The sequence below is a fragment of the Pan troglodytes genome, chromosome 22 (genome assembly GCF_028858775.2).
Source record: "Pan troglodytes isolate AG18354 chromosome 22, NHGRI_mPanTro3-v2.0_pri, whole genome shotgun sequence".
NCBI lineage: Eukaryota > Metazoa > Chordata > Mammalia > Primates > Hominidae > Pan > Pan troglodytes.
The window spans coordinates 30,446,908-30,467,922 of NC_072420.2; the positions used below are offsets into that span (position 1 = coordinate 30,446,908).

Below are 21,015 nucleotides of genomic sequence, written 5' to 3' on the forward strand. Positions count from 1 at the left end.
TATGTGCTGGTTCTAGCCAATGAAGTGGAGGTGATTCTGACATATGTCACTCTCCAGAGATCTCAGTTCCCTAATATCACTAGCATTGTTATCAGTGCCAGAACAAGCTGTTCATTTTTGAATAAATACATTTTTCTGTTACATGAATACTGCAAGTCATGTAAATGATCTTGTTTACAACTTTGTTTTGATTGCTAGGAGGTTTAGGGTCAAAATTACGGGTCTTCCATTGGCAACTAGTCAGGAGCACAGGACATACATTTTTCATGTGCTAATGTCATTCAGCTTTATGTTTTTGTTACCTAGTTTTCTCCTTTGTGCCAATTCTCCTCCCTTTTAAAAACATTTATTAGTTTGTTTCAAATATATTTTTCCGGGCAGCTCCAATTCTTTATAGAATAAAGATATTACAAATAAACAAATAATCATGATTGGGACAAGTCAAATAATTTTTCCCCATATAAACGAGTGGAATTCTTCAGATCTGATGTAGCTGAGTTGGGTTAGAGTAATGAAAAAAAGTTTCCAACAAAACAGTTTTTCCCCCCTACCTCTAATGATCACCATTGCTAGTTAATTCTAATCTACATTGTTACAGAATTAATTATAAGAACTCAAAAGACATCAATACCAAAAGACTTAAGCTCCTGCATACTTATGAAATTCCATTCAATCTAGATAACATAATCCTTAAATCAGCGGCCGGGGAGTGTCTTGTACCTATTGTAAATGCTTTCTCCGTATCATGCTACTGTACATGGAAATGCCACAAGACTATTCCATTGTTTCAGTAGCTAAAAAATAATTACTGCTTTATTTTATTTGCAGTAAATGGGTCATCAGAAGGCAGAATAAAAACTCAATGCCGGCCGGGCGCGGTGGCTCACGCTTGTAATCCCAGCACTTTGGGAGGCCGAGTTGGGTGGATCACCTGAGGTCGGGAGTTCAAGATCAGCCTGACCAACATGGAGAAACCCCGTCTCTACTAAAAATACAAAAAATTAGTCGGCAGTGGTGGTGCGTGCCTGTAATCCCAGCTACTCGGGAGGCTGAGGCAGGAGAATCACTTGAACCTGGTAGGTGGAGATTGTGGTGAGCCAAGATCAGGCCATTGCACTCCAGCCTGGGCAACAAGAGTGAAACTCTGTTTCAAAACAAAAACAAAACAAAAAAACCCAACAACAACAACAACAAAAAACCCTCACTGCCAGCTGCCTCTTGAAAGGACAATTCTAAGGCCCTACTGTTAACTGTTATCAATATATCCCAGGACACAGTCATTGCTCATTGACAACAGTGATCCCACATTGGTCCAGCTGCTTTCTGGAGTTTTTGCCACAGAACACTCATGACCTTGTTCACAGTAGTATTGACCTTCTTAGTCTAGCCTAGTTGTTCTTGGCAATGATGATCTCTTAGATCTTGATGGGTGAAGTTATCATGTACAGCCTGAGCAGCACCAAGGCCATATTTTAGTTTGTCTTGTGAGTCCTCAATGAAGTCTAGGTAAAGATGACCAGGACATAGCTCATAGGGGTCTAATGGCTGTGGTTGTTGACAGAGTCATTCTACAAAATACAGGGAAAGCCTTTGGCTCAGAATCTTCCAACCACACATGGAGTTATCTTAAGAAGCCTGGACCATATTTCAGTCTGATCATTTCCTGGAAGGCAATGCAGAGCTATGGAGACAGCAATGAAAAATTCCTCTCCACAAATTCTCAGCAACCATCACTAAGGGAAATCCATCTGTCATACATAATTGGTCTGCTGCTACTATTGTGGTAACAGAAACTCAAAATGGAACCTGGAGTGCTACTGAGCAACTTTGAGGTGTTCTTGTAATATTTATACGGTTTTTTATTACTGCTTTTTTTCCATTGAAAAATAGGCATCTTGGAAGTTTATACCGACTAAGCCGAAGTGTATTTCTCTTTTTATAGCCTTTCTCAATATCAGGATAAATTCTAAACCACCAGACATGGTTTGTAATCAATAATTTCAAGTGAATAACTTCCAAATATGTGAACATGCAATGTGGCTAAAATAATGGTTTTACCTCAAGATAGAAATAAGGTATTTTTGGCACAGGAGTCTTCAGAAAACCAGGTGAATGATATCAAGTCTCCGAGCAGCAATTTTAAGATGAAAGTTTGAGCTTCAGTGTGTAGCTCTTTTTTATTTGCTAACTGTAATATTTTAGGCTGCATCTATACTATCCTCTGAGCCAGATGCCTCTTTGGCCATGCAATTTTTAATGGTGGTCATCAGTAGAACAAGATAGATATAAGACAGTCTTTAGACCAGTGTTTATTGCTATAGAAAGTACATTCATGCCGCATTGAATGATTATAGCTTACATCTACAAAAGTAATAGTGGAATATACAGAAAATAGCATTAGACACCAGAAAAATCCTGATATACAGAAAGATGTCCATCTACTTATGGAGGGGACCAAATAATGGTTCCCTAAAGATGTCCACGTCCTAATTCCAGAACCAATGGAATATGTTCCTTTACCTGGAGATGGATTTTACAGATGTGAATAAATGAAAGATTTTGAGATGGGGAGATTTCTCTGAATTATCTAGGTAGGCCCAATGTAGTCACAATGAAAACAGCAGGGTCTTAAGGCAGAGAAGGTGTAAATGGGAATGCGTAAATAGAAGGAGAGAGAAAGATGGAGTGTGATGCGGGGCCACAAGACAAGGAATGAGGACGGCCTCTGTGAGTAAGAAAAGGCAAGAAGTTGGATTTTCCCCAGAAGTTTCCAAAAGGAAAGCAGACCTGCTAACAACATGATTTTAGATTTCTGATCTCTGTAACTGTAAACAAATATATTGTTTAAGCCCCTAAATTTGGCTTAAACAGCAATAGAAAACCAATACATCTCATTTTCTCATCTTTCTGTGATTATGGCATATGAAATCGCTGTAACCCTAACTCCAGTGATTGGTACATTACTCCAGCTTTGGTAACGTCAAAAACATGTATCAAGAGGAAAAATTGACTTTTTTCATTTGAGGTTGACGACTTGCTAAGTTTCTCTATTTCCTCCATTCACTTACACGTATTAACCACATGCATGTACACAGGTGATAAGCTAACCACAAGTCTAGGGTATTTCCTTGGATTTGAAAACTGTGCTATATGATGTATAAATCCAGCCCCTTTTTCTCCTGCCTCCAAGTTAAACTAAAGAAAAGCAAAAGATACTCCACAAAGAGTTGATGAGTTAAATAACTGTACTATTTGGAAGTTCTTCTCAGTGTTAACTCCTTTATAAGCTTCTCTCCTTGGAGGTATGGTCTGCAGGAGAAAGGAAGCTCATACTAATAGATATTAATAAAAGGAGTGCAAATCATTGGGGTTTAGTTTAGCTTGGAAGATGATCCTACTAGAAGAGCCAGATTGCATCACGCAGGTGCACAACAGATGAGATTATGCTATTTAAGGAGTGCAGACTGTTGAGAACAGAGCAGGAAAAGAAGATTTCCCATGGCAGAATGAAATAGGCAATCTGGTAAATAGGAGAGAATGGAACTTTTGGGGTGATTACATGAAACTAAAAAATAACCTCTCTGCAACATCTAGGGAAAATTGGTGGAAAGATGATATGTAAGAGAGAATACAGAGGAAACAAATTTTAACAGCAAATTATTGAACAAAATCTAGAAGCTGGAAGGTAACAGAATAGTTTGAATTATTATCTACCCCAGATGATTCAGTGTAATCTTTTTGCAACAAGCTTCTTTGATAATGATGTTAATGAAAACTATACCTCAAATTTGCTTGAAAGTCACCTTTTGAAGGAGAGACAGGGGTGCAGCCATTAAATGGTGATCTTGCTGGTCTCATGAGATCTCTATTGCCCAGTAAAGTCTTCATGAGTCTGGGGCCTGATCTTCAGCTTTTTGGGTGACTTGACTTTGTTAATTTATCTGAAAACTATCAGGCTTAAAAAATAATTTATATCAGTGTTTCTCAGTATATTATTAGAACCACCAAGAAACTTCTCCAAAATACCAATGCCTGAGCCTCTTTCCTAAATCTTCTGATTTATTTTGTCTGGGGTATGTTTCAGGCATTGATAGTTACTAAAAACTCCCCAGGTGATACTTATGTACAGCCAGTGCTGAGAACCACTGATTTATATTAACCAAGCTCATATTTTTAAGCTACAACAATAATATTCACAGCGACTGCTTGCTGAGTGCCACAACACGATGTTCACTACAGAAATAGGTTATTGACATTTAATTGGAGAGGAAGTGTTATTCCTAATTTATAGATTTTAGAGATAAAGCATAGTTATAGTATTTGAACCCAGGTTTGATTTCAATTTTGGGATCTTAGGACTTTATTAATTTCTTAATTGATAATAGGTGCAAGTGGCAGGAAAATTAATAATTTGCACAAAATTCTGCTGGAGTTTGAGAACCCAAATAAAAGCATATGGTTATTTAAGGCCAAAGTTAGAACCACAGGAGTCAAAGCTTTATCTTAAGTAGGATGCATCAATCCACCCACCAGAGTTTGTTAAGTTTCCTGTCTACTCGTGAGGGAGCCTCCTGTATAAATGCTGGACTCAGCTGTGAAAGGCCCTTCCTTGGACGATGTTCCAGGGACTAGGAGGTGCTTAACTCACAGTTCTTCTTCTGTAAGAATTCAGACCTACCTTGATCTCCTATTATGACATCCCTGGAGATATTAGACTTAATTAGATACAGCTTTTCTTGTGATTTTGAATCCCTTTAGGTCACATTTGGAAAGAACTTTAATCTCCTTAATGGAGTAAGAAAGGATAGTTTCTAAAATTTGTAACAGATTTTTTTTGGCTAAAAGGGTATACTAGACATAATAGATATTTTTGCAGTACATGTTATAATGACAGTGGGGACAGATATGGAGAGCTCTGCATGGCCTGCTAAGAAATGTGTCCTTTATTCTTAATGCAACATCCAGGGTGGAGAGGGTGGCACTCAGCAATTTCAAACATGGAGGTATAACATCGGATATTTTACTCAGAATGAATAGTGTTTGAGACTATGCAGAGGATGGTTAGGAAATAGGAGGGGAAAGGAACTTGTGGCAGAGAGATCAATTATATTACTGGAGAAGGAAGATGATGAGAGATAGAGAAAAGGAGATTGAATCTGAAACATATTCCGAGGGCAGAATCTCCACTGTTTGCTAACTAATGAATGTGAAAGGTGAGAGCAAGTAAGGTGGATTTCTTGGTTTCTGGCTGCAGTAATTGGATGAAATTTCTAGTTACCAAGAAAGGGACAGAGCAGGAGAAACTGGTTGGTTGGGGGAAGAACAAAGAGGATGCAAAGTGTTAATTCTAGCATGGAAATGTAATTACATTAGGTGAGATCTCAGGGAGACTTGGTATGTTAGGCCAAGAGGAGCCTTGGAAATCATTGTTATGATGTAGAGCAGGGAGTGATGTCGTGATACAGGGTTAGAATTGGGAAGCCAGTTCTAAGAATTGTATCACACCTGTAGTTTTGCCTACACACAAGACTACTGCTACTAATGACAACGATAATCTCTAAGTGGAATATTTTATATGTTGGTGCTGAGCTTAATGCCTTATATTTAATCCATTGTCACATTTAAATTTTCTCAAATAATGTGACATATGTACTAATACATTCCCTTTTTAGAGAAGTGGAAAATAATGAATCACCGGGTCCTTCACTAAATAATGATCTCATCTAACACATTAGAGTTTTTAATGATATTGTAATTCCCAGTTCACCCTAGAAGATTCTTTGGCACATAGAACTCTACGGGCCAAAAAAAATCTGGCACATAATTTGGCTGGATAAATGATGAAAGTTACATTTCACAGGATTACCCTTATGGCAGAGAGGATTTGGCTAACAGTCATGGGAAAAGTAGGAAGGAAGGATCCTTTTGATAAGATCTTGCATTTATGAAGGATTGAGGAAGTAGATAAGGTTAACCTAGCAAAGTAATTTTTAAAACAACTTTAGTGTGCAGGCTTCTTTAGAAAATCTGATGGACACTACAAACCCCTTTCCACAAAAAAGGCACATCCAAGAGCATGCACCTTCCTGCAATTTTGAATAAAGCTGAAGTTTGTTGATCCAATAGGCTTAAGATGTGCCCTGACATACATATCTTCAAATACTTTTAACAGTTTCTTCTAAAGTACCCCTGCTTCCACTGCAAGGAAAATTTTTCTTATCTCCTACTATAGTCAAAAGTTGATATAACCGGGATTAAGCATTAGAGCATTTTTGAAGCATATGCATATATGGTTTTTCTTGCTTCCCAATTCAGGTTGAAGCAAATCTAAGTCCTTTCTTAAACTGACTTTTTGGAGGCCTTTGAGAATCCTCAAATGGATATCCTGGACACTAAGAATATGGGCAAATTGCACACACCTTTAGTAAATTGTTGGTTATCCACAGAGGTCAATTAATTCTTGTATACATTTAATAATATACTCGTATCTACGAACCGCTCCTTACAACTAAAACTAACTATGTGTTCAGGGAATATAAATAGATTTTAATATCAGCCTGAGAGAAACATAATTACGATGAGAATGTACCGCCAAAGTAATTATATAACATACTACAAATTATCATCAAATTAGTATAAATTGAGATGCATCATCATTACATTGTCAGGATTTATCCAAAGTAATGAACTTATCAATTAACTGGCTCAAAGACTATCAAAGGACTGGAGAAACTTTAAGAAAGAATGAACTGCTTAATTAATTTCCCATTTCTTTGAGGGCCTACTAAGTACAAGCAAGTTCTTTATATCTAAACGCTAGTAAGAGGATTCTTGGTCACGTGTATGCATGGAAGCTCAGAGCTGATGGAAATATTAGCAAGCTTTGATAATTTTGTTTACAGATGAGGTGACTGAATTGAAGAGGCATCAACAGAATTTCTCGAAGTTGCCTGTTTACAGGATGTGAGCAACATGGATGATGTGAACATCATACTCTGATCTGAAATTCCAGACCTGTCACTGAGTGTGTGACCTGAAGCCTCATTTTCCTCATCTATGACATAGACTATTTTGAGAGGATAAAAAGAAATCATTCCAGTCAAACACATAGCATATTATGCATGCAGTAAATACCAGATAAATGGTAGTTATTTTTTTCTGTTAGGGAAAAAGCAGAATTTGCAAATGGGTCTCCCAACTTTCAGTCTAAGATTCTAGTCACAGTCCCTCACTGGCAGGAACATACATATATAAAAAACCTGCACATGACCCCTGAACTGAAAACAAAAGTTAAAAATAAGTGAATAAGCCAGGCTTGGTGGCTCACGCCTGTAATCCCAGCACTTTGGGAGGCCAAGGCAGGCGGATCACCTGAGGTCGGGAGTTTGAGACCAACCTGACCAACACAGAGAAACCCCTTCTCTACTAAAAATACAACATTAGCTGGGCGTTGTGGTGCATGCTTGTAATCTCAGTTGCTTGGGAGGCTGAGGCAGGAGAATCGCTTGAACCTGGGAGGTGGAGGTTGCAGTGAGCTGAGATCACACCATTGCACTCCAGCCTGGGCAACAAGAGCAAAACTCCGTCTCAAATAAAATAATAAATAAATAAAGTTTATTAATTAAAAAAAGAAGGTAACTTGATGGTATTAGGCCAATTTGCAAGCACTGGATAATTTTACACTTGTTACATTCATTTTCAAGGTCTCTTTTTGCCTTAATCGGGCAGAGATTTGGGTTTTTATTCTTGTTGTTGCTTCCACTGTTGTATCTCCAACGCCTTCAATCAGTGCTCAACAAATAAGTATTGAATAAAAAAATAAATTTCTCTACGATATCCCTACCACATTCTCTACTGGGCCATCGGACATTTGATACAATTCTCATTTCTTAAGGAATTGTGTAAAGCTAGACATGATTAGATGTTTGAGAATAAAATGAAACACCTTCGTTCAAGAAGTGCAAGGCTTAACTAAAATACGTTTATGCAATAAGACGAGAATCAGTTGACATCTTGTTGTACACAACAGTAGCAGAAGAGGTTACATTTTTTTTCCTTTCAAAGCCTCAGATAAGTTTTAAATCCCAGACCTGCCACTTGCTAGCTTTGTGACCTTGGGCAAGTTACAAAATCTCTCTGGGCTCTGTCAGTTTCTTCTATCCAGAATGTTCTCATAAAAATTAAATGACTGATGCATTTAACCTGCTTAGCACAGTGCCAGCATACGGTACGTGTTCAGTATAAAATGGCCCCTGAGGTCTTCGGCCTATTCTATGTATTTATGATGAAAAAAATGATTGACTTATAGATCTAACTTAGTGGGCACATGTTTACAATTCCTTAGCATAGTGTGCCATGCTTGACTTGATGTTTTCTATCATGAGAGATCACAGCTGATGGTTGCTTCTGTCTTATCTAAACAAGGGATGAAACCAATTTAAGCATCTCTGTTTGCCATCATTACAGCCACTGGGCACAACATATATGAGGAGAGAATCAATGCACAAAATTATTTGATTAACTAGCATTGTCATTGCACTTTCTAGCAGAGGAAGACCGGGCATTAAACAAACAAACAAAAAGCCATTTTCTTCTTTGCCTTGTTTTTATGTTAATTGAAAGAGATTAAAAAAAAAAGTGGGTTGGGGATGGAGAAAAAAGCAAAAGCATGCAAATGTTGACAGGAGAAAATGCAATATAGCTGTACAAACTATTTTGGTGCTAAATGTTTTATGCAGACTAATGGCTCAATTATAGCTAAATATTCATTGCCACTAGTGTTGTGGGAGAAAAAACCTCCCTCGATTTGTTCATGTAAAGGAGAGGGCAGGTTTTCTGAGTGGGAAACAGCATGTTCATGCTCACCTGCTGGCCATTCTCCAGCTCAGGAAATTGGCCCAGACCCCAGGGAGCTTCCCATTGAATGGAGCAAGACAGTGCCATCTTGCTTTTCATCAGAGAACCATTAGGAATGGGTGCCTGAAATAGCGATTTTCTCACTCAATCCTACTATAGATTTAAAAGTGACTAGGCAGTTCTCCAAAGAGCCAAATTTATTTTCAGGAAGTGAAACCACAGGCTCAAATGCATTACAGTTTCTTAATAGTATAGGATTTCATAGTTGAACAAAGCCTTTCTTTCAGGGTAACGGGCACGGAGGAGCAACTCACCCAAATGTGCTTGGCAGAGATGAGAGTATAGCAGACTCAGTGGGGTAGAAGAAAATATGACTTTGGGGATGATTTACTGAAAGAATCTAGAACAGTTCTTGGCTCATTCATTCGTTTGGTTCATTTATTCATTCAACAGAGCTGTACTGAACACTCGTTATGTGTCAAATAATGTAGTAGGTGCTAGGGATTTGGGGGAAAAGGACAAAGAAGGCTTCTGTCCTCTTGGAACTTACAGTGTAGTAAAGGATATGGACAACACATGAGTAAATGTCTTAATTCACTATGATTTTTATGGTGGTGATAGAGCAAACTAAGTAGAGTGAAGGGATGTAGAGAATGAGAAGGGAGCTTCCTCTCTTTTATCTCTTAAGAGATATTCATGAAAACTTTGGTGGGAATGACTGGGAATTTAGAATGTTCCAGGATTTGGCAACCACAAGTGCAAAGGCTATGATGTGGGGAGAAAAGGCTGTGTCACGTGGCCAGAAAGGATGCCTCTGAAATGGAGCATCGGATACTGGAGGCCAGCAAGAGGAGAGAGAGGCCAGGTCAGGTCATGCGGCCTTGGTGTTTTCTATTTAAGTGTATGCTCAGTATATGGTAGATAAAATTGGCTTCAATTTTCAATTGCAAAAGAGGAATAATTCCTATCATATTAAAAGTTATTTGGTCACTTAAATGAGATGGTTGCTCAGCACCCAGCATCCTGCTAGGTACAAGTTGGGAATTCCATAGGTAGAGCTTTCTTGCCCTTTGCTTCATTCTTTAAATTCACCTCCTCTCAGCCACTCCCTCAGTAAAATCACACTCAGTATGAATGAGGGTGTATATGAAGGATAAACAGCGAAGAGTCAGCGAAAGAGTAGTTGGACTTGGGGAAATGAGAGTGAGGAGGAGCAATGGTTTCCACATTGAAGGCAGGTTAAGGAGAGAGCAGCATCTTTTCAAAGCATCAGGACCCTGCTGCGAGGTGGTGGGTGGGTAAGTTGGGGAGAGGACACATGCGACCTTCTGGTTTATGGAAATTTTCCAACTGTAGAAATTCATGAAGAAAGTTCATATGAAAGCCCTATCTTCTGTAGCCTAATCAAGTCTTGACATTCAAATTTCAAATGAATTTTGGGGAAATAACTTCTCAGATTCTCATCATATAGTACTTGTTCAATATGAATAGAAATAATTACTTTGCTGGAGTAATTAGCATGCCCAAGAATAACTATAGACTTTTCCCCAATTTTTACTTTTAGATAAATGTTAAATATCTTTAAAGTGCCTTTGATTTCTTCTTTTCTTAAGAATCATTAAAAGGTGGGAAAATATGATAAAGGTGCAGGGATATGCAGGATAATGATGGAAAATGCACATAAAGAGGGTACCACATTGACCTGGCAGAGAAATGTTCTTGGCAGTGATTTCAGCTACCAGAAAAGTAAAAGCTATTAATACTAATCTTATCTAAAGAAGACCAGCAGCATATGGCTGTGTTTTTTCCAGACATTTCTGAAAGCCTACTTCAGAATAGTCATCCATTCTGCTTGGGGGCCCTTCAGAATAAAGTGAGCACACAGGCTCTGAGATCAGGCAGTCTGGAGACCACATGGCAGCCTAGCCAGGCTCGGAGAATGACCTTATATGGGTCACTTATCCTGTCTGAGCGTCAGTTGCCTCACCTCGAAAGTGAGAATACCAAACTCACCTCAGGGGGTTGTTTGAGATTGATGCTATGATCATGTAGGATGCCACACACCTTTGTTGGCACCTCTTAGGACCCTCAGTAAAAGAGGTAAGTCTCCTTCCTTTCCTTTCCTTGGGTAGAAGGATTAGTGGAATGGCAGCCAGAATCAGGACCCAGAACTCCTGAGTCCTCAGCCTCCCTAGGGAATCTCTTAGCAGACAAGTCTCTTTCTACAGTTTTTTTCTCCAGGGCAAATGGAGCAAGTTAAGCTGGATCACATAGAGTGCTTGGGCCTTACTTCGACCATAACAGAAAAGTTCTGATGTCTCCAGTATCCCGTTTCAAGCACAGCAGCCTCTGGAGGTTCCAGTGAAGCCCCATTAAGCTGACCTGAGTCCTCTGTAGTTATTCCAAAAAGCGCAATTGCCCTTTTACATGCAATACGGTAGGAATTTCATGATAGGACCTTTAAAAAAGGGTTCTTATCTCCAAAATATTTGCAGATTATTAGTCTAGAACGAAAACTGGATGAGCCATCTCTTTAGTGTCTTCCTCCAAGCCTCACAGCCACTATTAACACTAAAATGATTAGGAAAAGCAAACATAGGCCAAAACATGATAAGAGAGAGGATAGAGAGAAAAATGTCTGTGTCAGTGGTTGGCACAAAGCTGAACTAATCCTACTCCCCGCTGTACCAGCTAGACATTTCTTGAGAGTGCCGTTCTTGGATATTTTGCTTTTGTTTTTGTTTTAATTGTCCTTTGAATGATGTAATCCCCAGGCTACTAGGAAAGAGCCACTTCTATCAAAGGAACTTCAAGTCCAAATTCAGTGAAATAGAAGAGAAAATCGAGCAGCCCTTCCCTGCCGCCACCGTACACTGTTCTTGCCTATTCCAGACCTGCCTTTGGGAGAGATGTGGCCAGTTATGTGAGACAAATGAGTATCTAGCAAAGAGAAGTCTCATCAGCAAATCATTCTCTTAAATGTAACAGAAGTCCTCAGCCTCTGTTACAACAGGCCTCTGGGAAGGGATGCTTCTTTGCCTTTTGAGGGCTACACATAAATCTGGGTGTTTTTCTCAGTTCTGACCCACACACTTCATTACACCCTTTAATGAACTGTATTAACATTCTTAAATGAAGCCTTATGATAAAGGATTACTGATTGCATTTACTTACCTTTAAAGTTCTTCAGTTGTTGACACTACTGCCACATGCTTACTTGCTTTATTGAGAGGAAATTTTAATATCTAAAGATTTGTTAATGTAACTATAACGTAGAATTAAGCAATGGATACTCTTCTGCCTAGCAGGAGTGACAGCATCTCATGGTGGAGAAAGCACTGGATGTATGACTCTGGCAATATCATTTTATATCTTGCAAAGTGTGAGAATTAGATATGGTGATGTCTGTGATTGCTTTCAAATGCAACTTTGTGTTCCCAACTTTATTTTATTTTATTTTATTATTTTTGGGGGATGGAGTCTCACTCTGTTGCCCAGGCTGGAGTACAGTGGCATAATCTTGGCTCGCTGCAACCTCCACCTCCCAGGTTCAAGTGATTCTCCTGCCTCAGCCTCCCATGTAGCTGGGATTACAGGTGCCCACCACCACACCTGGCTAATTTTTTTGTATTTTTAGTAGAGACAGGGTTTCACCATGTTGGTCAGGCTGGTCTTGAACTCCTGACCTCAAGTGATCCTCCTGCCTTAATCTCCCAACTCCAACTTTAAATAGAATTTTTTTTTTTTTACTCTAATCATCCAGCACATAATAGAAACATTTGGTCAACTTTTTTGACTGCTGATGTTCAGTGCAAGTAAAAACTCAATTCTGAATTCAACGGCTCCATGGAGGTGCTCTGCAAGTGTGAGCTGGAGCACCAGAGAGTCAGGCCAGATGATTATTTGAAGAGAGCTTTTCCTAGTGATTCAAACATCCACAGTTCTGCATTCCTGTGAAGGGGTTTATCTACTTATGAAATTACTGGCCCTTACCAATCAACAACATAGCAACCCCAGACCTTTAAACAAAGGAGTACAATACAGCTTGTGTTATTTTAGATAAAAACTTTGCCTATACCACAATAATGACTTAAATATAAAGAGATGGCCGGCAGACCACATAAATATCACCTGGATATTTTTTCTTTCTCCCAAATGCAATCATCTGATCTTTTATTAATGCTTCTATTTTAAACATCTCACTAGCCTTTCCAGATGTGTATTACAAGATGTTTAGCAGTACCCACTAGTTGCCAGTAGAGTGCCCTGTTCCGAATATGACCCCCCAAAATGTCTTCAGACATTGCTCTAAGTTTCCAGAGGGCAAAATCACTCTGGGGTGAGAAGCACCAGTCTATGCTTTGTTTCTAATTCTGAATTTACTTTTCTTTTTTTTTTTGAGATGAAGTTTTGCTCTTATTGCCCAGGCTGGAGTGCAATGGTGTGATCTTGGCTCACTGCAACCTCTGCCTCCTGGGTTTAAGTGATTCTCCTGCCTCAGCCTCCTGAGTAGCTGGTATTACAGGCATGCACCACCATGCCCGGCTAATTTCATATTTTCAGTAGAGATGGGGTTTCTCCATGTTGGTCAGGCTGGTCTCAAACTCCTAACCTCAGGTGATCCTGCCTGCCTTGGCTTCCCAATGAATTTACTTTCTTAAACTTAAGAACAAGTGCTCAGAAATTATTATTCTGTTGTTATTATTCTTTTTTTTTTAACATTACTCATGTCTTCATTTATATAGGATTTCACAATTTACCAAATATTTCCACCCACATTATCTGTGGAGATTAACCCATAGCAGTTTATTGTCTACAACAAATTAGAAGAAAGAGGTATCTTTTCTGTAACTGTCCCTGTATACCTTTTTTATTGTGTTTGCAATCCTGCATGTTTGACAAAAGAGGTCTTGCCATGAGGAAGATGTATTAGGACAAGTCAGGCATTGTGGAAATGAAATCTGGCACAGTCTTTTCAAGAGACATAAGAGAGAGAGAGAGAGAGAGAGAGAGAGAGATGTTTAATCACCTCAAAATGATGTCCTCCTCTCATCTTCCGCTGGTAGGAGTCACATACCACTCGGTCCACCCATAGAAACACACATTTACAACTAAACCCTCACATAAGGCTTCAATGAAGCCCCATGAACTCTCTGAGCCCCTTGCCTGTTTAAAAGAGCTCTGAAAGTTATAATCTTTGGCATAAACTGGACTGCTGCAGTTTTATTATGCTGCATTAAGTGAAAACTAGATGGCATTTTTGAAAAATAGAAAATAACATTTATCCCACACCTCCACCTCCTCCCTAGCCCTCTTACCTGCTTAAGGATTTCAGCGGCTGTTTCATGTGAACAATCAAATATCACGTAGAACTCCTTGCCTTTCTTCATCTCCTTGAGTAAAGGCTTGGCATCTTTATTCCCAGAGGGCAGCTGGCGGATTTTGATTTTAATATTATATCTGGAGGGAGCTTTGATGAGCTCTTGTAGACGAATTAGACCTAGAAAATGACATGCAATCATGCAACGGAGACTGTTCTGTCGACAGAGTATTGTTTATTGCCATTTAGTTAAACTCGTTTCAACTCCAAAACATACCCAGTGGCCACCTTCCTAAAGGTTACACTCCTGACTTCCCATTTGTCACTCATCTTCCTGTGGTGGATTATACCATTTTCCCTGTGTGGGTATGTGTGGCTTGGAAGCATAATTTTCCCAGGAGCATTTAAAATTTATTTAGAATGCAATTGTCCTTTCCAGCTTTCAGCAAACACCTCCCATCTTTAACAAATCAAGCCTGCAACTGTAAAACTTGGTAAACAAAAAGTTGGTTGAAGTTTCCAAAAGTGTTCGATGAAATAGATCACACCTGCTCACTTACAAAGCCAATAGAATATGGAGATTTGTCGAGGCTATAAACTTCTGTAAGCCTTTTATTAAGTATTTATATAAAACATGCCCTTAACCAGCTAATTAGTTGGGTTGCTTTCTATAATCTTTCAGTTCCTGCCATATAAACTATTTGTAAATGGCTCATGCTCATTACATTTTCTTGCTAATATATTTGAATGTTAACTTGGAAAATCCTACTTGATTTTTTAAAAAGACCATAGAATTTTTAGAAATTAAGATCATAAAAGCAGAAACAGAATTTTAAAAAATATTCTCTATTGGTTATTGCAACAAAACATATACATCTAACTAACTTGATGGAGAATGTTTGATTTACCACAGGTGTGGATGTACTGATCTGCACTGTTTCCTAATAGAAATGCTTTACTAGGACAAGGAAAGCCGCTGTGTAAAAGGCTCCCTCTTATTTTCCCTAATGTTAGCAGGTGCTCACTACGCTGCACCTTGGCTCTCACTCAAGAACTTCCATCATACGGAAAAACTGAGGTTTTTTTTGTTTTGTTTTGTTTTGTTTTGTTTTTAGTATGCAGTTCTGTACCTTCAGGATTTGTCAGCTTTAGGTAATCAGTAGGGAATATTAAGTTTCATGAGTATTCAGATGAAAATTGTGATATGCTCTGTGCAAGATTCAGCATGTATTCCAGCTACTGTCAAACTCACGTTTTTCTTTTTCTTGTTTTATTTATGTAGCTATTTTTTTTTTCCAGAAGTTACATTTGTGTGTGTGTGTGTGTGTGGCTCAAATGAGGAAAGCTTTCTCTACCACCATAGTTAGGTTTGATTCTGATGTACAATAAATTTATAATGATATTGAACTTCAGAGTTAAATGTGTAGGAGTAGTAGAATGGGAGGGTGGTTGCTGTAGAACCTTATCAAGATTTAGGGCTCATTATCTGATATGGCTTGGCTCTGTGTCCCCCCTCAAATCTTATCTCGAATTGTAATCCCCATGTGTCAGGGGAGGAACTTGGTGGGAGGTGATTGGATCACGAGGGTGGATATCCCCCAGGCTGTTCTTGTGATAGTGAGTGAATTCTCATGAGATCTGATGGTTAAAAGTGTGGCACTTCCGCCCTTGCTCTCTCTCTCTCTTCTGCCAACATGTATGACATTTCTTCCTTCCTGTTTACCTTCTGCCATGATTGTAAATTTCCTGAGGCCTCCCCACCCATGTGGAAATATGAGTCAATTAAACCTCTTTTCGTTATAAATTACTCAGTCTCAGGTAGTTCCTTATAGCTGTGTGAAAATGGACTAACACATGAATCTTTTCTCTTTTTACACAAAAATTGAATTGCTAGAATAGTACGCTTCCTGGATTCTTGCTCCTTTTCAAATCAGTCAACTGAAGTCCCTCAGGTACTTATAATCACCTGCTTGTCTTCTCACTTCCACAGCCACGTCATGAACTACTGAGGAGCATTAAAAATGAAACAAAATATAGAACGTGGGTTCGTATATTTGTTATTTGTAATATATGTTAATCTTTGAAATAATCCTATGATGTAACCATTATTACTATTATTATTTAAATGAGGAATTCAGGGCCCAGAGTAGTTAAGTAACTTACAAAGACAGTTAAGAAGAATCCTGGATTAAAATTGCTGTTTGTGAATCCAACACTTAATCTTTTGACGTCACCATCCTGCCTTATAAATACAAATTGTTGGTGCTGAGGGAACAGATATGGCTTAGGACTTGTTGATGAGATGGGGAAAAAATAGAGACTCCAGGCTGCCTGAGTTTCTCTCCTGTTTTCTGTTACCACCCACCTGCTTTGCAATCACATAGATTTTTTCTTTTCATGACCGTGACCACAAGGGACAGTTTAATGTGGTCTCTAAATAACATTGGGAAAACATTTAAAAAGTGCATTTTGTGTGCTGCAATGAACTGCTCTCTTTTTCTGTGTTGAATAGAATGTCACATCTTTCTATCATGATGACTTACATATTTATAGGATTTAAAGTTGACATATATTTTCTCACTTCTTTCGTTTATTTTTATGGGAAAACATTTGCTGGATGCTCATTAGATGCCAAGCTTCATGTTAAGCCCTGGGGGTGCAAGACAACACAACCTGCTTCAAAGTCCTCACAGCCTGTAGGATAATTTTATCCTGTCAACTCTCTTGAGGTAGATGAGGCATCAATTACCACTTAATTTTACAGATTATGAGCTAAGACTGCTGGAGGCTGGAGTAACTTGCTCAAGGTTATATAGCTAATAAGTGGCAGAACCCGGGATTAAGGCCAAATCCACCTTCTGATACCAAATTTAGGGCTCTTTCCTCCAAATCAGTGGCCCCTCCCAACTTTAGGATTTCTTGTCAACTGGCTGAATGAAAAACTAATTAACTAACTGACTAATTAACTATATTAATACATAGCTATATAAGTAACAGAGAAAGAACATTTCTAGACCAGCACACAATATTAAATCCTTATTTGGCACACTAGGCCGTTAATAAACACACCCCCCCAAATATGACCATCAACTTTTACAGTTGTTTCATAAAAGAAGGTATATTTTAATACCAATAGAAGAAATAGAACAATTCAGTCAAAAGACTAGTTTCTAATTGGAATAAGTTTATCTTTTACAAAAAGCTTACTGTTAAACTCCTATTTTTCTCCTTTTGCCAGTATATAGGTAAACTGGCTTCAGAAAGGGGGAGGATCAGCAGATTTAAAGATTAGGGATGGAAACTGGGGGAAGAACAAAGAACAGGGAGGGAGTGAGTTTTATATTTCTCTTCCTGAGGCAATTGTTTGCTTAAGAAAAGCCTTTCTGCCTTCATTAGCAAATGATGGAGAATTTACAATTCAAAAAGCACAGAAGACAAAATTTAGAGGAAGCTTTCCCTTATATTTGCATTTTGCAGCAATCCATCAGTCATTTCTTTGTAATGGGTAGTTAAAAATCGTTTGCTAAACAAATAATTACTTCAGAAAAAGGACATTGATTTAGGCACAACACCTGGCTTTGCTAATCCTCTCTCGTGTGGATGCCAGCCCTGACGGAGTGACCCAACCCTGCCAGAACCCCAGTTGCAGTGCACGGTGAAGGTGCATGTAATGCTGATCATGTGAATTTTTTTCTAGCCCACTGAGATGGAGAGAATTTAAAAATAAAATGTAGATAAGAGAGAACCAGACAAACCCAACAGAGGGACATTCAACAGTAAAACTGACCTGGACTCTTTAAAAATGTCAGTGTCATATATGGCAAAAGAAAGCTGTATTGTCTGAATCAAAGGAGATGAAAGGGATTTGACAACTGAATGCCATGAGTGATCCTGGGACAACTAGCAAACATATATTATTATTTTGCCAATAATAATATTAGCAAATATATATTTCTATATATTTAGATAACATTATTACGTTATTGCTAAGTTTCCTGTATTTGATAATCTTAGTGTGGTTATAACGAGAAAGGTCCTTCCTAGGAAATTCATGCTAATGTATTTACGGGGAAAAAGGTCAAGATGTCTGCAGCTTACTTTCAAATGGTTCAACAGTGCTACTACTTAGTATAATTTTTATTGTTGTAGGTGTTTCTATATTAAGACAATGATAAAGCATTACAGCAAATGAGGCCAAATGATAATAAATGATGAATCTAGGTGAAGGGTGTACAGGAGTTTATTGTACATGTCCTGCAACTTTTCTCTAAGTTCAAATCTTTCTAAATAAAAAGACAAAACATAAAGATATAAAATCATATCATAAAAGCTTCTTCCACTTCTATCCCCAAGAATGAAATTGGAAATGCAACTTTGGTTGAATAAATGCTTTACAGAAAGAAGGCTGTTTTTTTTTCACATGAATTTGAGCTAAGCTCTGCATATAGATACAACTTTCAAAAATATCCAAATGGCCAATTCTAAACACTTGCTTTGGCCGCCTGTCTACTCGGTGCACTCAGATGTGACACAGAAAAAAATGCTGATTTGCATGCACATTGGGTAACTCAGGCAACAGGTGGAGCATATGGAGGAGGAAAAAAAAAAAAAACCTCTGCTATTTCCAGTGAGCATTGAAAATTTCCTATGCCTTCCTTTTAAGTAATAACAAACTTTGCTATTTAGATTGCCCCTTTTTATGAAGTCTGCTCCATGCCTTATAAATAGCGAAATAAACCTTAGAATATACCTCTGAGGTGAATAGGTGTCAGTGCTATTTTACAGTGAGGAAAGTGAGGCATGGTGAGGTTAATTGTTTGGATCGGCCCTGAAAATGGGTCACAAATAGCAGGAATTGGAAGAGACCTTCAGGTCAAACTCCTCTCGATGCATGAGTCCCCTCTACACAGCCACTGCTGAACACCTCTCAGTGTGAGAAATTCTCTACCATACACCGCAGTCCAATCCATTTCCGGACAGCTTTAGCTATCTTTAATCAGTCTCAGTTCAAAAGAAAAGTACCTAGGTTTTCTTGAGTCTTAATCCAATTTCCTGTTTGTTAAACCATCAGTGAGTTTGATGCCATAAACATGAATGTAATAAACCACTGGGACCCAAAGATCAGGTTGCACATTTTAAATGTTAATTTCTTCTCTATTTGAACTTGGAAATATGCAAAATGGCATTTCATAAACTTGTGGGTATATTAATATACCCAAATCTAATACGATTCTTAAGGGGATCTGTGCATCCTCCAGAGCGGAGGAAAAATCAAAACTAAAAAATGAAAACGGGTATGTGAGCGAATTACCTGGGGAAACACAATGCTTTTAAAGTGCAGATCTTCATACGTAGGGTTTTTCAGAAACGCAACAGAGAAGGCAAGGGGGAGTCTTCCCAAAAGAAAAATTGTGTACCTTGGTTACAAAGGAGCTTATAGAAGAATCTAGTCTAAGTATTCAAGAAAGTGTATTGCACTCAGCTCCACCAGTATATGTTGGTGCTGAATTCTCGTTAAGTTTCAACAGTAGCTAAAAAGAATATGCCTGACCTGGAATATCTAAAGATTGGTTTCCTGGGCAGAGTTCTGAATATTTAAGTAAGGTTCTGGTCAAAGAACCGAGGTGGGAGATATGAAGGGTAGAAGAAAGTGAGTACAGAGAAAAAAAGAAACTGTAATTTATCATTTTTTTTGATATTGAGTGTAAAGAATGTTCCATCGTTGGGTTATTTCAGTGGAACGGTGGGAGAGCACATAGCAGAAGAGTTTTAGCTATCACAAGTGGTCATAACGACACAGTGGGGTGAGTGGTGATGACAGAAGGTGAAAAGAGTCACTTATTTGGCACTGACTGTGTATAGCACATCTTGCATTTTAGCTTGACTACTCATGCCAAAGTGTTGATTTTCTTTGAGTCCAAACTTCAGGCTTCTGTCAAGATTCTTAGTTCTGGAAGAGTATATTATTTCTGTTTTCTATGGGAAAATGGAAGGAACTATGATAGATAGAGTTTTTAAAAACTAAGTCATTACTTAAATACAGCTATAAGAGCAGATATTTCACTTACTCACAGGCTGGTTGAGCACATTAAATGAGTTAATCATCTATTTAGGACAGTGCACATAGTCGGCGCTCAAGAATTTAGTTATTGTTATTATTGTGATTTTCATTTCATGTATGTTTTCTCCCAGGGTTGATTGTTTTTCTCAATCACTGCCACTGTTAGGGATGCTATTCTTATTTCAAATTAATCCTTACAGTAAAGCTCGGAGACTATATTTGACGTGATGACTAACAACTAACTCTTCACTGCAGGCTGCATTTTAGAAATCTCATGGCTGTGATGTGTTGAGAAAAATGACTTAAGGTAAACAAAGATAAACTTCTCAAGGTTGATGTGTTATAAATTCAGGGCTAGAGGCATCTGTCTGGTGCTCATTTCCTTGATGTACTCATCCCGTCCTATCTATAGGCTGAGGCCACTCAAATTTGCGTCTCCAGCCCAGATCCATTTTCTAGACTCTAGACTCATGTATTAACTGCCTGTTCTTACCCTTATTCAGATGTCTAATAGATATCTGAAACTCAAACTTAACATATTAATGACTCAATTTCTGATATCATTCTTATTTCCTCAAACTAGTTCCACCTATAACCTGTTTCAGGTAATGACAACTCCATCCTTTGGCTCAGGACAAAAAGATCAATCTTTTATTTCTCTCTTCTTTCTTTCCTAACCTCTACTCCCTCAGGATATTATTAGTATTTTGAGTTAATTTTTGATTCTTTGATCTACAGGTATGAATTAAACCGTAACCTGCCTCACCAACACCATGGC

General features: G+C 38.4%; 2 protein-coding genes across 9 annotated transcripts in view; one reads left to right on the forward strand and one right to left on the reverse strand.

Moving 5' to 3' along the window:
* Positions 1-21,015, forward strand: part of BACH1 (BTB domain and CNC homolog 1) — a 451,645-nt gene that overhangs the window by 359,430 nt on the left and 71,200 nt on the right. The gene's annotated exons all lie outside the window — the stretch shown is intronic.
* GRIK1 (glutamate ionotropic receptor kainate type subunit 1) overlaps positions 1-21,015 on the reverse strand; it is a 377,043-nt gene that overhangs the window by 121,279 nt on the left and 234,749 nt on the right. For all 7 annotated transcript variants that reach the window (XM_009426323.4, XM_009424876.4, XM_009425849.4 and 4 more), the window contains 1 exon segment: positions 14,175-14,356. In XM_009426323.4, the coding sequence (XP_009424598.1) occupies positions 14,175-14,356 (182 nt within the window).